The sequence below is a fragment of the Polypterus senegalus genome, chromosome 9, assembly GCF_016835505.1.
Source record: "Polypterus senegalus isolate Bchr_013 chromosome 9, ASM1683550v1, whole genome shotgun sequence".
NCBI classification, from domain to species: Eukaryota; Metazoa; Chordata; class Cladistia; order Polypteriformes; family Polypteridae; genus Polypterus; species Polypterus senegalus.
In genome coordinates, this window is record NC_053162.1 from 1,427,376 (window position 1) to 1,442,103 (window position 14,728).

A 14,728-nucleotide genomic window follows, 5' to 3' on the forward strand; every position below is an offset into this window, starting at 1 on the left:
GATTACAGGCACTTTGGTGGGCAGGCTGGTGGATCGCCCTTTCAAATTCTGAATTTTTTTCCAATACTACAGAGGGTATAGAAAAGAATCCCCCCTTTGACATATTCCCTTTTGTTTTTGCTTTACAGCCTTAACACACAAACTAAGATTTCTTCTCAGCGTTACTTACTCAATGCCACCTCTAACATCCAAGTGAAAGAAATCACAGCTACAGTTCAGAAAAATGATAAAAAAATCCTCAGATGAATAAAGGACCCCCCAAAGTCACTCAGGTGTCAGTGCCCACCATTACCATTATGGTTACTGGTTTCCTCCCACCTGTGCTCAGTTGTAATGAGTGTGATTAGTGAAGCTGTTCCTGGTCCATTCATTCCCTTACTTGGTAGATCAACTGACAGCAAACACCTGACTGTGGGTGGCAGGACACTTTCAGAAGATCTCAGGGACAGAGTTGTGGACGGACAGAAGGCAGGAGATGGAGACCAAAACATCTCAAAGGCTTCATCAATCCCAAGGAGCTCAGTAAAGTCCATCATAAAGAAGTGTTTGGTGCTACTAGGACCCTCCAAACTGGATGGAAGAGCAAGGAGGAAACTGGGAAGGGAGGCCACTGGCCACTTTGAAGGAGTTACAGGATTTGATGGCACAAAGTGGTCATTAATGGTGTGCAGATGACAACAATTTGACAAGCGCTCCACCATTGTGGCTTGTTCAGGAGGGTTGCACTTCTCAAGAAAGGCCACATTAAGGCTCGTTTGGGCTTTCCCAGAATGCACCTTGAAGATTCTGATGCCAAGTGGAAAAAGGCCTTCTGGTCAGAGGAGACCAAAATCAAACTATTAGGCCTCGATACCAAACGGTCCAGCAATGCAGCTCACCATCCACAACACACCATACCGACAGTAAAGCATGGAGGGGGCAGCATCCTGTTGTGGGAGGCCTGGGGCTCTCGTTAGGGTAGAAGGACAAATGGAGGGGGCAAAATATCATTAAATTCTGGAGGAACACCTGCAACCCTCTGCCAGAAAGTTGAAGATGGGCAGAATGTTCACATCTCAACACGACGACGAGCCGACGCTCACAGCAAAACGGACTCACAAGGTGGCTGAAGGAGAAGAAAGTGAATGTCCTGGTGTGGCCAATCAGAGCCCAGAACTAAATCTGTGGAAAGATCTGAAGATAGCAGACCAGCAACGCTCACCATCCAATGTGACCGAACTTGAACAGTATAACTGTAAAGAAGAGTGGGGGGCAAAGCTGAGAGAGAAGAATCAACAGACTGAGGGCTGTCATTAAAGGAAAAGGGGGGACAACACAATGACACTGACATGGGGGGGGCTGGTCCTTTATTAATCTCAGTATTTCTTGTTTTTGATTTTTTTTATCATTTTTCTGAACTGTAGCTGTGATTTCTTTCACTTGGATGTTAGAGGTGGCATTGAGAAAGTAAAGCTGGCAAGAAATCTTAGTTTGTGTGTTTTCATTTAAGGCTGTAAAGTAAAAAAATATGGAAATATTTGAAGGGGGGATTCTTTTCTATACCCACTGTATGTCTTCATGGACCTGGCTTTGGGCACAGGAGCACAGTCATGCTTGGACAGAAAAGAGCCTTCAACAAACTTCTGCCACACGATTGTCTACAATGTCTTTGCTGCAGCAATTACAGGTCCCTTCACTGTAACCCAGGGTCCTAGCCTACACCCTGCCATTCTCTCTCTCTCTCTCTCTGAACTTTACAGTTGGCAGGCGGTATGCAGTTCAGAAGGCAGCGTTCTCCTAACATCTGCCAAACCCCCATTCATCCATCAGACTGCCTGATAATGAGGTGCCATTCCTCACTACTCCAGAGCCGCATGGCACCCTCTTTTGCAGCACTCCAGTACCTGCTTGTCGCTGCACATCGTGATCTTGTGAGGCACCCCTGGCACACAGTTCTTGTGCTGATGCTGCTGCTAGAGGCAGTTTGGAACTCTGCTGTGCGTGACGATACAGAGGGGAGGCCATTTATACAGGCTTCAGCGCTCGGCGGCCCCCCTCTGTGACTTTGCATGGCTGAGCTATTGCTGCTCCTCAGCGCTTCCACTCCACAATAACAGCACTTGTGGCAGACCAGGGCACATCAGGAGAGGTTGGAAGGCAGCACACAGTTGATTTATTCTAATGTGACATCATACCATGAATAAATAAGCACTCACTACCTTATTGGACAGACAATGATAAACATTACAACAAAGAATCTCTTGTTGAAAATTGGCCTACTGTTGTATGGTTTTGACATGGCTGCTCATTTCTTGAATTTGGACCCTTCTGGACTCTCAATTTTACGGCCACCCATGGTGTACTCAAAGATACCATACATGCCATACCGCCCACATAACGCAACCTGCATTCAAACTTTCATGAAAATCAGTTCAGCCATCGTTACGTGATCAGTGAACGGCTGGACAAGACACAATCCATCGATATGAAATAAAGGAGAAACATTCAAAGACAAATAGGGGACATGACGATTCTCTTTGTACAGATTTGTATTCTGATGACGGAGTTCCAAGTAAATTACTAAACAAGTCAATAGCAGTGGGCTGGGTGTTTTTGAAGCATACCGTTTCACTTGCTGCGATTGACAGAGCTGCACTTAAAAGGACTATCTAGAAAGGTGCAGGCTTCCTTCCATTGTAGTAAGTTCACTCGGTCAGACGTTTTACAAGTAAATTACAAGAATATCTTCTAAGGAACAAGTAAACGTACACATTAACAACACATTACATACAAGACACAGACTGTCGGTTCATTCCTAACAGGCTACTCCACTGTTACTGTCTGCAATGTGTTCGCTTCTTCTAATGAGGGGTGAGACGTCAAGCTAAACGACGCCTTTTATTGGCTAACTAAAAAGATGACAATGCGCACGCAGGCTTTCGAGGCAACTCGGGCTCCTTCTTCAGACAAGATGTCAAACAGAAACTGGAGTTCCCCGTAACAAAGTAACAATTAAAAACTACTAAGTGTCTGCGACAAGTTGCCAAGCTGGCACCTACTGATGTGGCAAGTGCTGTCCTAGAACCGTTTTCATGAGACTGCAGTCATTTAGTTTGTGATAAACAGTAGGACTTGTACCAAACTCTCCAGTTAACTACATGATGAGTCAAAATGACGTTAACACTAATGACACTGCTATGTATTTACTTGTATACAATTTTTCTGGACAATTTATGTGCCACATATGGTCCATGTTTTGAATGAATGTGATGGCGAACAGCTTAAGACATTCCTGTAAATGATCTTGCACATATGGAGTAGGTGTTGTGAATCAATGGTTTCCGCCATTCAAATGTGAACATCATTTTGAGTCCGCCTGTATATTTAATCTAAACCCCTCTCAAATCCAGTGTACACCAGAATGACTACAAAGAACGAGCGCTTCTCTTTTGGCGCAGTGAGGCATTATAAAGGCACATTGCTGTTTGTATGAAGGACCCCCGTAGAGGTTTTCGAGACACTACGGCTGAATAATATTTCCATTTAAAATGAAATGTAATAATGTGCAAAAAGTAAAGGGGTCTGCATACTTTGTGAATCCGCTGCCTTTCTGTAGTTGTACTGTCCCAATGGCTCTCACTAGTGCAGAAGCGTCTTTATATGTTTCAAGCGCAGACATATTGGGTGACTTGCTTACGGTCGTATAGTTTGAGGAAAGGGAGGAGAGACGGTTCAGTTTAATAAGCACTTTTGGCAAAGCTGGCCCAGTGGCAAATGCAGATGCCTTTTAAAAGTCGTCCATGTTTCTGCTTCAGTTATGTGACTCCATTTTCCTGATATCTCTACAAAAGGATGAAGGTCCAAGTCTTTAGAGTCTCTGGTGCGTCATGTCTTTCTATATAATTGCGAGACAGGGACGCCATCCAGTGACCTGAGACGAAGACTGGACTCTCCTTTGGTACTCTGCCTCTTTGGAGAATCCTTGGGTACCGCTGGTTTGACTTTCTGTTGCTCACGAGGTCCCGAATGAGGCACATGACCTGCTTTGTGAGGGAGCGTCACCCAAGGGTGATCTGGCTCACAGGACCCGACTGGCTTGACCAGGCCAGGCCAAGGGGACACTCTTGTAACACCTGGCAGGTAGAGGGTCATTTCCGGAGACGGGGACTGGACTGCATGTCTGCTTGGGTGTTTGCCAACCGGGATCCCAAGCTGTTTCATCACGTTGTTGGTGTGGCCACACGCTGTACCAGGGCAGGCTCCCCAGTCTGACTTGAACCACAATCCTGACTTTTTTTTTTTGGTTCTTTATTTCACCTTATACAGTTTCTTGTATTAAGAATTTGTTAGTTTGTGCATATCCCTTGGGGTCAGAGCGCAGGGTCAGCCAATGTACAGCGCGCCACCTGAGCAATTACAGGTTAAGAGACTTGCTCAAGGGCCCAGCAGAGTAGGATCTCTTTTGGCAGTGACGGGGATTCAAACCAGCATCCTTCGGGATGCCAGCACAGATCATAAGCCTCAGAGCCACCACTCCGCCCTCAGTTGTAACTGACTTTAGCCACGATGCCTCTGATGGACCAATGGCAAAAACATGCCAACACAAACTGCCTTCTCTAAATGAGCTGAACCCAATTCAGTCTGATTTTATCTCGGGTGCAGGAGATCACAGGAATAGTAATAAAGCAGCTTGAACGTCTGCAAGAAGGCCAAGACACATACAGAAAAAAGTGCTTCTTCACTCACGTGAGAGTGAAATAGCTGAGCCTGCACTGGTACAGCACGTCGCCGCACCCACTACACGATGAAACAACTCGGGATCCCTGTTGGCAACGCCCCAGGCAGACACGTGGTCCAGTCCCACCCTCTGGAAGTGACCCTCTATCTGCCGCAGCCAGGTGTTATGTGGGCGATCCCTTGATATAGCCCAGCCACGCAAGTCCCCAACAACGAGGATCTTAAGAGCCAGCTCAGCCTCAGGTAATCGTGCCACATGGCTCTACTGCAGTAACCGACGCTCCCTTACAATGCAGGTCAAGTGCCACATTGGGGACTCCATGAGCAACACAAAGTCAAACCAACGGTACCCTAGGATTTTCCAGTGAGACACACATGAAGGAGTCCAGTCTTCATCTCAGGTCACTGGATAGCATCCATGTCTCACAACCACATAGCAAGACAGGAAGCACCAGGACTCTGAAGACTTGGACCTTCGTCCTTTTGCAGATATCGGGAGCGTCACAAACCCCTTTCCAGCCACTTCATGACCCCCCATGCTCTGCCAGTCCGTCTACTGACTTCATAGGAAGAGTCACCAGAGTGACAAGAATGTCACTGCTCAGGGTAGGTAAACCTCTCAATGACGAGGTCGACACTCAGACAGACACACTGCTGTGCCCAAGAAGTCATTAAAGGCCTGGATGTTGGCTTTTATCAGGACCCTCACAAGCCCAGACCCTCAGACTCCTCACTCAGTCTCTGGTAGTTTATCACCAGGGGGAAATGAAAACTTTACAGAAGCACAAGAAGAAAACACCATACATACTCGCGTATAAGTCGGGTCTTGAAACCCAAAAAAATTGATCATAAAATCAGACCTCGACTTATACGCCCATTCAAAACTGTGACACTTTATTTATTTATTTATTTTTAACATCTTCTTGCCTCCTCCAGTCTCCCATCAGTTTCTCAGACACATCGAATTTTGTTACCAATTTAGTTCGCCACTTCAAGGACTTTTCATTTAAATCCAGCTTCATATTTTCTTCTGATTGTAGATAAGGGATGCTCTTACGATGAAGGTGTACAAGGGTGTGAGATACAAAAAACACAAATTAGTGCAAACGTCACTTCAGAGTAGTGCGGGTATCACGGTGTGGTCACGTAGGCACAAAAGGCCGTGTGCTCCGTGGTTACTCTCTCAGGTGGGCGGGCGTTAGCATTTCATAATCTCTTGGACCAATAGCGGGAGTTTTCCACATTCAACTTAAAAGACCGACGTTATAAAATACAGAACATTATACGATAAAATCAAGCCCCAACTTATCCACGGAAGAACTTAAACGCAAGTACATACGGTATATATAATAGGGTTGGGAATCAGTTTCAAAAAAAGTTAACTAACTAATTACATAAATGTGTGTAATTAATTGCATCTAACATTAAAACATGTACATTACAAAATTAATAGATAAATCATGAAGTACAAACACAAAGAATCATAGAAATAAAGCAGAATCAACAAAAAGGAAATAAAAAATAAATAATGGCATCGTTTAAACTTAAAAAAATCAAGTTTTACGGCTCCTTGTTTAACAAAATCCGACATGATCAAGAACAACCTGACTTTGAATGCCTTCCTAAAAAGACAAGTTGAAAAGAAGGCAATAAGAAAACAAGGCCACTGTATTAATTCTAAGATTGGCACAGCATAAGAGACACAAAAAGTAAAAAGTGAACAATCGAAACAACCGCCGACTTTGAATGCAGTGCTGAAGACCGATCTCATTGAAAGAACAAGCATTTCTTTAATGGGCATACAATACAACTTCAGTCAAAACTCCACAAATACCATCCTCAATTGTTTATCCCCATCAAGGACTTGACAATTACACTTTACACAAGTGCCTTTCAATTGGTGCACTGCAGAAACAACAGGGTAGTGCCCCTGGGTCCTGACGTGAGAGACACCTGTCCATCCGAGGAGGACAAAGCCAACGCAAGAGCAGCTCTGTGATCGCTGCTTGGCAGACACGGCACTTAGAGAGCACCTTAGTAGGCAGGAGACATCTACCTGGATGCCAGCAGCTCTCACAGAGGTACGGGCCAGTGGACATGCAAGTCGCTTCTGGCCCTGGGTCAGCTGAGAGACACCACCAGTATGAGTGGGCAAAGGCACGAAGCTGCTAGGAAAAGTGTCCAATACTCTGAGCTGCTGCCCCTTCTGACAGTTTAGCACGTCTAAGAGATTGAATGCTTTTTTTGGTTGGTAGAATCTTGGTGTGCCTTGGAAATTTTTGGGTTACAAAAGGAGTGCTACCACAGAAAAAAAGTTTGGAAAACACTGCTCTACCTACACCTTTACTAGCCCCCATAGCCGCTATCTCACTTAAAAACTGACACTGCGCATTACCTGGATGGTTATGTTACGCTCTTTGCATAAATTAGAGAAGATACTGCAAACTGGAATAATGGGTAGGGATACTCACTATGTCATTATATTAGGGCAGTAAGCTACCTGTCAGACTGGTAAGTTAAATACTGAGGTACCAGAGCAGGGGCACCGAGTGAAAACTTAAAGAGGTCTGACCAACAAAATGTTTACACCTCACCACTACATTTCAGCAACATTTATTTTCAATTTTCATTAAGGACTTTAAACATGTGAACCCTATGAATTAAGTTGGCATGGCATCAGTATAAACTACAAATAGTTATCTTTAACATTACATATAAAACAAACTCTAATAAAAAATAAAAGTAGGCCTATCGCATTAACATTTTGAGTAAAAAAAAAAACAGAACAACGTTCTCCCCGTGTCTGCGTGGGTTTCCTCCCACAGTCCAAAGACGTGCAGGTTAGGTGCATTGGCGATTCTAAATTGTCCTTGGTGTGTGCGCGCCCTGTGGTGGGCTGGCGCCCTGCCCGGGGTTGGTTTCCTGCCTTGCGCCCTGTGTTGGCTGGATTTGGCTCCAGCAGACCCCCGTGACCCAGTAGTTAGGATATAGCGGGTTGGATAATGGATGGATGGAAAACAGAACAATCTGAATAAAACTAAAAAAGTGAACTCCCTTACAACGGTCCCGTTAGAAAATGTTTTTTTAAGTTCCCCCAAAATCCATGCAACTTTACTTGAACATTCACCTGCACGCAGCTGGGCTGTAAATGAATGCAGGAGGACTCTGGTGGATCTGTCATACTGGGCTTCCAGTTATTTTACGTGTCCAGTCATCAGACTGCCATCCACGGATATTCTCTGTGTTTTCTCTCACATTGCTACTTTTTACTAAAGCCATCGTTTCAGAACACACGAGACAAACTGGTTTTAAACTACCCACAGGGAGAATAAACACACACTGGTCCATCCATTCATCTTCAAAGTTCAGTTTTCTGCGTCTGCTTTCCTTTTTTTTGCTTTAGAACAAGCCATGCTCCCTGTCCGTCTTTCATTTCTGATCTATCCCTCTGCGGCATTTGCACGTTTTATCAATCTGAAGGCCTAAGAGAAGATTTGTGGATGTGCTGAGAGAGGACATGCAGGTGATGGGGGTGACACAGCAAGATGACGAGGACAGGAAGAGATGGAACAAAATGATCTGCTGTGGCGACCCCTAACGGGAGCAGCCGGAAGAAGAAGATCCACTCACTGTAACAACTGCATTCATTCATTGTCCGTTGAGTGACACAGACAGACAGACAGATAGATAGATAGATAGGAGATAGGAGATACAGTGGTACCTCGGTATACGTCTGCTTCGGAATAAGCTCAACTTGGTATACAGTAATCCCTCCTCGATCGCGGGGGTTGCGTTCCAGACCCCCCCGCGATAGGTGAAAATCCGCGAAGTAGAAACCATATGTTTCTATGGTTATTTTATATATTTTAAGCCCTTATAAACTCTCCCACACTGTTTATAAATATTCCCCGCAGAGTTATACAGCATAATCCCTTTGTATTCTCTTAGATATTAGGTAAGATTCATTGAAATTATGTATATAAACACACTGTTTATATACAGTAAAACCTAAATATTATTTTAAAGATATTGAGTGTCTCCGATAGCACATATGTTACAGCCATTACGATAGACAGGCCACCAGCAATAAATACGTACAATACAAGAAAAATAGTATACAGTAAATGTGTGTACAGTGACACTAAACGCATGCATACATGTACTAAGTACTGTAAAGTAGAAAATTAATTATGGTTACTCACCAACAATGACACGATGACTTGTCCGATAACAATGAGTTTTATTTTACTGCACAACAAAGGAGAGCGTTACAGCCCTTAAAGGAGCCACTTCAGGCGATTGTGTAGCACTGCCGTTGTTGTTCTTCAATCCAAATCCCTAAAGCAGATTACTTCCAGACTACCGCCTTATTACATCCACTTACAACTCATTTTGCACCCTGGTTAAAAGGACACTGCGGCCGTAGATCTTATATTCCTTTCCTACTTTTTAAATAAAAGAATCATAGCCTTCAACAAATCCAAAGCGTTTACCTTTTGGCAATCATTAACATCTTCCGTTTGCGCTTGGGCACGGCCCCTGAAGCAGTAGCTGATCGTTTTGGAGTCATAATGAAGGGCTTGACTACGTACAAAGATAAACACAAAAGAGCACAACTCTTTACACAGCGAAACACGTTGATGCTGAATGAGCGAGACGAGACTTCCTGGTTAACACTTCATTCAGCAGGCAGGAACTTAACTGCGTGCTCTGATTGGTTAGCTTCTCAGTCATCCGCCAATAGCGTCCCTTGTATGAAATCAACTGGGCAAACCAACTGAGGAAGCATGTACAGGAAGTAAAAAGACACATTGTCCGCAGAACCCGCGAAGCAGCGAAAAATCTGCGTTATATATTTAGTTATGCTTTCATATAAAATCCACGATAGAGTGAAACCGCGAAAGTCAAAGCGCAATATAGAGAGGGATTACTGTACGTCCTGTTTAGAGGCGAAATATTTTGCTTGGTATATGACCTCTGTTTGGAATACGACTCGTGTGCTAGAACAACACGTGTGGTATACCGGATACGCGCCTTCAAAAAAAAAAAAAGTTTTAACCTGTACAGTAATCCCTCACTATATCGCGCTTCGACTTTCGCGGTTTCACTCTATCGTGGATTTTATACGAAAGCATAACTAAATATATAACGCAGATTTTTCGCTGCTTCGCGGGTTCTGCGGACAATGTGCCTTTTTACTTCCTGTACATGCTTCCTCAGTTGGTTTGCCCAGTTGATTTCATACAAGGGACGCTATTGGCGGATGACTGAGAAGCTAACCAATCAGAGCACGCAGTTAAGTTCCTGCATGCTGAATGCAGTGTTAACCAGGAAGTCTTGTCTCGCTCATTCAGCATCAACGTGTTTCGCTGTGTAAAGAGTTGTGCTCTTTTGTGTTTATCTTTGTACGTAGTCAAGCCCTTCATTATGGCTCCAAAACGATCTGCTACTGCTTCATGGGCCGTGCCAAAGCGCAAACGGAAGATGTTAATGATTGCCGAAAAGGTAAACGTTTTGGATTTGCTGAAGGCTACGATTCTTTTTATTTAAAAAGTAGGAAAGGAATATAAGATCTACGGCCGCAGTGTCCTTTTAACCAGGGTGCAAAACGAGTTGTAAGTGGATGTAATAAGGCAGTAGTCCGGATGGAATCTGCTTTAGGGATTTGGATTGAAGAACAACAACGGCGGTGCTTCACATTTGCCTGAAGAGGCTCCTTTGGAAGAGCTGTGACGCTCTCCTTTGTTGTGCAGTAAAATTAAACTCATTGTTATCGGACAAGTCATTTTCATTTATTTCATCTAATTGCTTTTGTATTTATGTATTTTAGTATTTTAGTATTAAGCAGTGTTTAAATTATTTTATACAACCCCATCAATTTATAATGTGTCAATAACAATAGGATTTTTTTTTCATGGGAATGAATTAATCATTTTCCCATTATTTCTTATTGGAAAAATTTTGTTTGGTATAAGTCCTGTTTGGTAGAAGTCCAAGGATCTGGAACGGATTAAGGACGTATACCAAGGTGCCACTGTGCTTTATTAATTCCAAGGAGAAATTCAAATAGACCGTACCCCTCAAGAATTGATAACATTCATTAAGCAATCTCTTTTTATCCAGTCATTGTCGTTCATTTATCAGTAATGTGTCACGGTCCAGGCCTGTCATTTAGTGGGGCCTCTACTAGAGACTTACTCAAAGATAAAGTATTCAGCACTTATGTGACAGGACATTAATATAAAATTGAATTTATTGAATAAAATAAGATGGAGCCTAATTTTTGCCTTCACAACTTGTGTACCACTGCACCAGGACTGCCATCCAAAGCAGCTCGGTTGAGGAGCCCAGCATTCAGAATGACTCATCTTCAGAGTGTTAACAACTTAGTGAATCATTTCTTTCTGTTGCCATCAACAAGATGACGTAACCCACCCCAAGTCTGCAACATGGGAGAACTCAGACAGCATTTCCAAGTCTGGATCGCACATTTCGGCTTAAATTGTAAAGTGCTCACTTTCTGTAGCATTTCTTAATCATGCAAGTCTCCAGACCCACTCTTGCTTTTTCCACTACGTCTGACTGTATCAGAATTAACACATCAATCATTAAGCAGCATCTGCAATAGAAGGCTTAAGCAGGTTCTCCACAACACCCAAAATGCAGCAATACCAAACTCGTCATAACTCATCAGGAGATGCAATAGATCTTTCAACTTAAAAAGTGACCGTGGCAGGCCAGTCTTGCATCATTTCCACCTTGCACTTATCCTCATTCCAGATCTTGGATGAGCTGTTCCTCCATCATAGCATATCATACCTCCTCCTTTATCAAGAGTGATCACAGTGCCACTGGCCGAGCACAGGAATATCCAATGTATCCCACGTTATATTCCTCAAGTCTTTTACATTCACAGATGTTGTGAACGTAAGGTAGCCTTCAGATCCTCAGTGCTCATCATGTGACATCTATAGTGCGTAGCTTGTTCAAAAGGCAAACAAGATGAGCCGAAGCTCAGGTAAGCATATCCTTAATTTCAAAGTCCTTTAAAAATATTATAGTAACAAGCCAGAGGCCAAATCTTATAATTAATAATAAAAACATATATTAATGTAAAAAAAAAAAAAAGAGATGCTGTCTGTCACGACCAAATATTTATTTACTGGGCTTTTGCAAAAAGCTAAATTTCCACCTGGTGAATAAACGTTCTAGTAAAAATTTGCCATTTTTGTCCAGCAGTCTACACTCGATATCCAAGAATGACAAATTTATTTTAAATCAAAAACTGAAACCTCTCATTTCTAGTCAGACCCTTTGCTGTGACACAGCAGCTTGTGCTCAGGTGCATCCTGTTTGCTTTCATTTTCCTCAAGATGTGTGCAGAACTTGACTGCAGCTCACCTTTGGCAAACTGATGTTTGACTGGACGTCATTGAGAAAGGCAGAAGTCTATAGAAGGTCCACGATTCACAATGCATGTCCGGACAAAAACCAATCCATTCTTGGAGTACATAATGAACTAGTGAGGCCATATCCCGAGTATTGTGACGTGCAATGTGGTCACCACGCTAGTGCACGAGAGAACAAACAGGTGCACGCCAGGACTTTAGAACATGTCGTACTGTGACAAGCACAGAGAATTAAACCGGTTTAGCCTGGTGCAGAGGAGACTGTATGGGGACCTAATCCAGCCTTTCAAATTCTCTAAAGCATTAATAAAGTAGATATTTCAACTTAAGACGTCTTTGTCTTGTCTGTGTTCTAATTTTGAATCTTCATTTTTAATTTGCACTTCATGTTGTAACACTGAGCTTCGCAATTTCGTCTATCTGTATACTTGTATATGGTTGAGATGACAATAAAAGTTCGCTTTGACTTAATGGTGAGTCATCTTCTCGAGAACACAGGTGGAAGTTAAGGGAAAGTGCATTTAGGACTGAAGCCAGGAAACACTTCTTTGTGAAAATCGGGAACAAACTAACACAACACAGAGTTGAAGCAGAAACCTTGACAGCCTTTAAGAAGGATCTGGATGAGATACTGGGACAGCTTAGCTATAAGCTAAACAAATGAGCGAAAAATGGACTAAACGATCTCCTCGCTTGCCACATTTCTCATGTCACAAAGTCTTAAGGAACTGCCTGTAGACCTTGGTGTTCAAACTGTGGTGAGGTGTGGATCAGGACAAGGGAATCAAACCGTTTCTAAAGAGTTGAGTGTTCCCAGGAGTAGTGGCCTCAATGCGAAGTGCAAAAAATTTGGAATGAGAGTTGGCTGTCTGAGCAAACTGAGTAACCTGGCATGAAGTCGAGCAGGTAACCAAGAGTCCAACGATCACTCTAAAAGAGATCCCTGCTGAAAAGGGAGAACATGTCATAAGGACTATCTGAGTGGCACTCCACCAATCAGGCGTTACTGGCAGACTGGCAAACTCCCAATTGCAATCCACCAAACAGTATTTAAAGTATTCAGAAGATTCTCTGGTCTGTTAAGACTCCAAGTATTACACCTGCAGAAGGTCAGGCACTGCTCAACACCTGCCTAATGACATCCCTACACTGAAATTTGGTAGTGGTGGCACTGTGCTTTTTGGTGCTTCTTAGCAGCAGGGACAGGAGGATTGGTCAGAACTGAGGGAAGGATGAAAGCAGACAAACACAGAGAAGTCCTTGAAGAACGTGTGCTCCAGCATGCAAACCACCTCAGACTGTGGAAACAGTTCAATGTACCAAAGCATACAGCCAAGAAAGCGCTGGAGTGGCACTTGAACCAGTCTCTTTGAGTAGCCCAGACTTAAACCCCATGGAAAATGAGTGGAAAGACCTGAAGATGGCATTTTACAGATGTCTCCCACATAATCTAATAGAGCTTCAAGAAGAATGGGATAAACTGCCCGAATCCAAGCATGCAAAGCTTGTAGAGGTTTACCCAACCCAAGAAGACTCAAAGCTGAAATTCCTGCCAAAGGGGCTTGTACAAAGTAATTGTTTAAGGGTCTGTGTACAGTAGTAATGTGAATGAATTTCCTAACACGTTTTCACTTTATCACTGTAAATTATTGAGTGCCAGCTGATATGCAAAAATTGCCTATTTTTTCATTGAAACGTATAACGTACAACACAAATAACACGACAGGAAGCGAAGGGGGCCGAGGATGTTCGGAGTCCGCTGTAAATGAGCAGCTTTTCTTTCCCAAGTTGGCCCTGTGTTTCTCGGGGGTCGCTCCATCCACGGTCACAGCCTGCTTACTCCAGCTCACTAGTTTCTCCCGGTTCTCACCACAGACCCCTCCGTTGTACACACGATCGCCGCGGTTTGCCCCGATCTCATTCCCTGTCGTCACACGTGAAGTGTGCACAATGAAGGAGTTTCGCCCCCTCGTATCTCCATTATGACACTTGCTCAAAACGTCAAAGCTCCGTATACTCGCCATGCGCGCCTCCATCCATGCCAAGAGACGTCAGTCCCCGAGGTAACGACATGCGCCCGGCCCGCGTGAACTTAACGGCAGTCTACCTCGAGGGGTCTCTCTCGGTTTGGAGGTGGGAGACCAAGTCGGCATGCTGTAGCCGCGAGTCTCTGCCACCCTTTCGGATCATTCCTTGTTTCTGCTGTCTTTCCGCGGCGTCGAGGCTGTAGAAACCGTACGGGAATTCGAACCGTAGGCGCCGCAAAACTTTCCTGTCGTCTTTTGTTAGTAAAAGCGCGGCGAGCATCCAAACACGTTCCACGAGACCCCCTGACAAATGAACAGTGCAAAGAAAACACAACTAAACCAGTCGCTTTTAAAGACGCCTTGCCGCTCACCAACCATCCCTTTTATTAAACAATTTACAGTCCATCATTATCGCGCGTTTTGATTCGTTTCATTTACCTACCTGACACACATCTCCGCCGCCGCCGCCGCCATTTCCTTTTCACTCAACACGTGACCCTAGACGCGAGGCACCCTGGTCACGTGACTTTCAAATTGTCGCGGTTCCTGCAACGATGCGCTCCGTCTGCGATTGGT

General features: G+C 43.9%; 1 protein-coding gene across 1 annotated transcript in view; it reads right to left on the minus strand.

The window, feature by feature from the left end:
• The window catches only part of nup188 (nucleoporin 188), a 116,259-nt gene extending 101,599 nt beyond the window's left edge, over positions 1 to 14,660 (minus strand). Inside the window, exon 1 of the mRNA XM_039762583.1 lies at positions 14,595 to 14,660. Coding sequence (XP_039618517.1) covers positions 14,595 to 14,626 — 32 coding nt within the window. The 5' untranslated portion in view covers positions 14,627 to 14,660. The remainder of the gene's footprint in view (positions 1 to 14,594) is intronic.
• Positions 14,661 to 14,728: the final 68 nt, after the last annotated feature.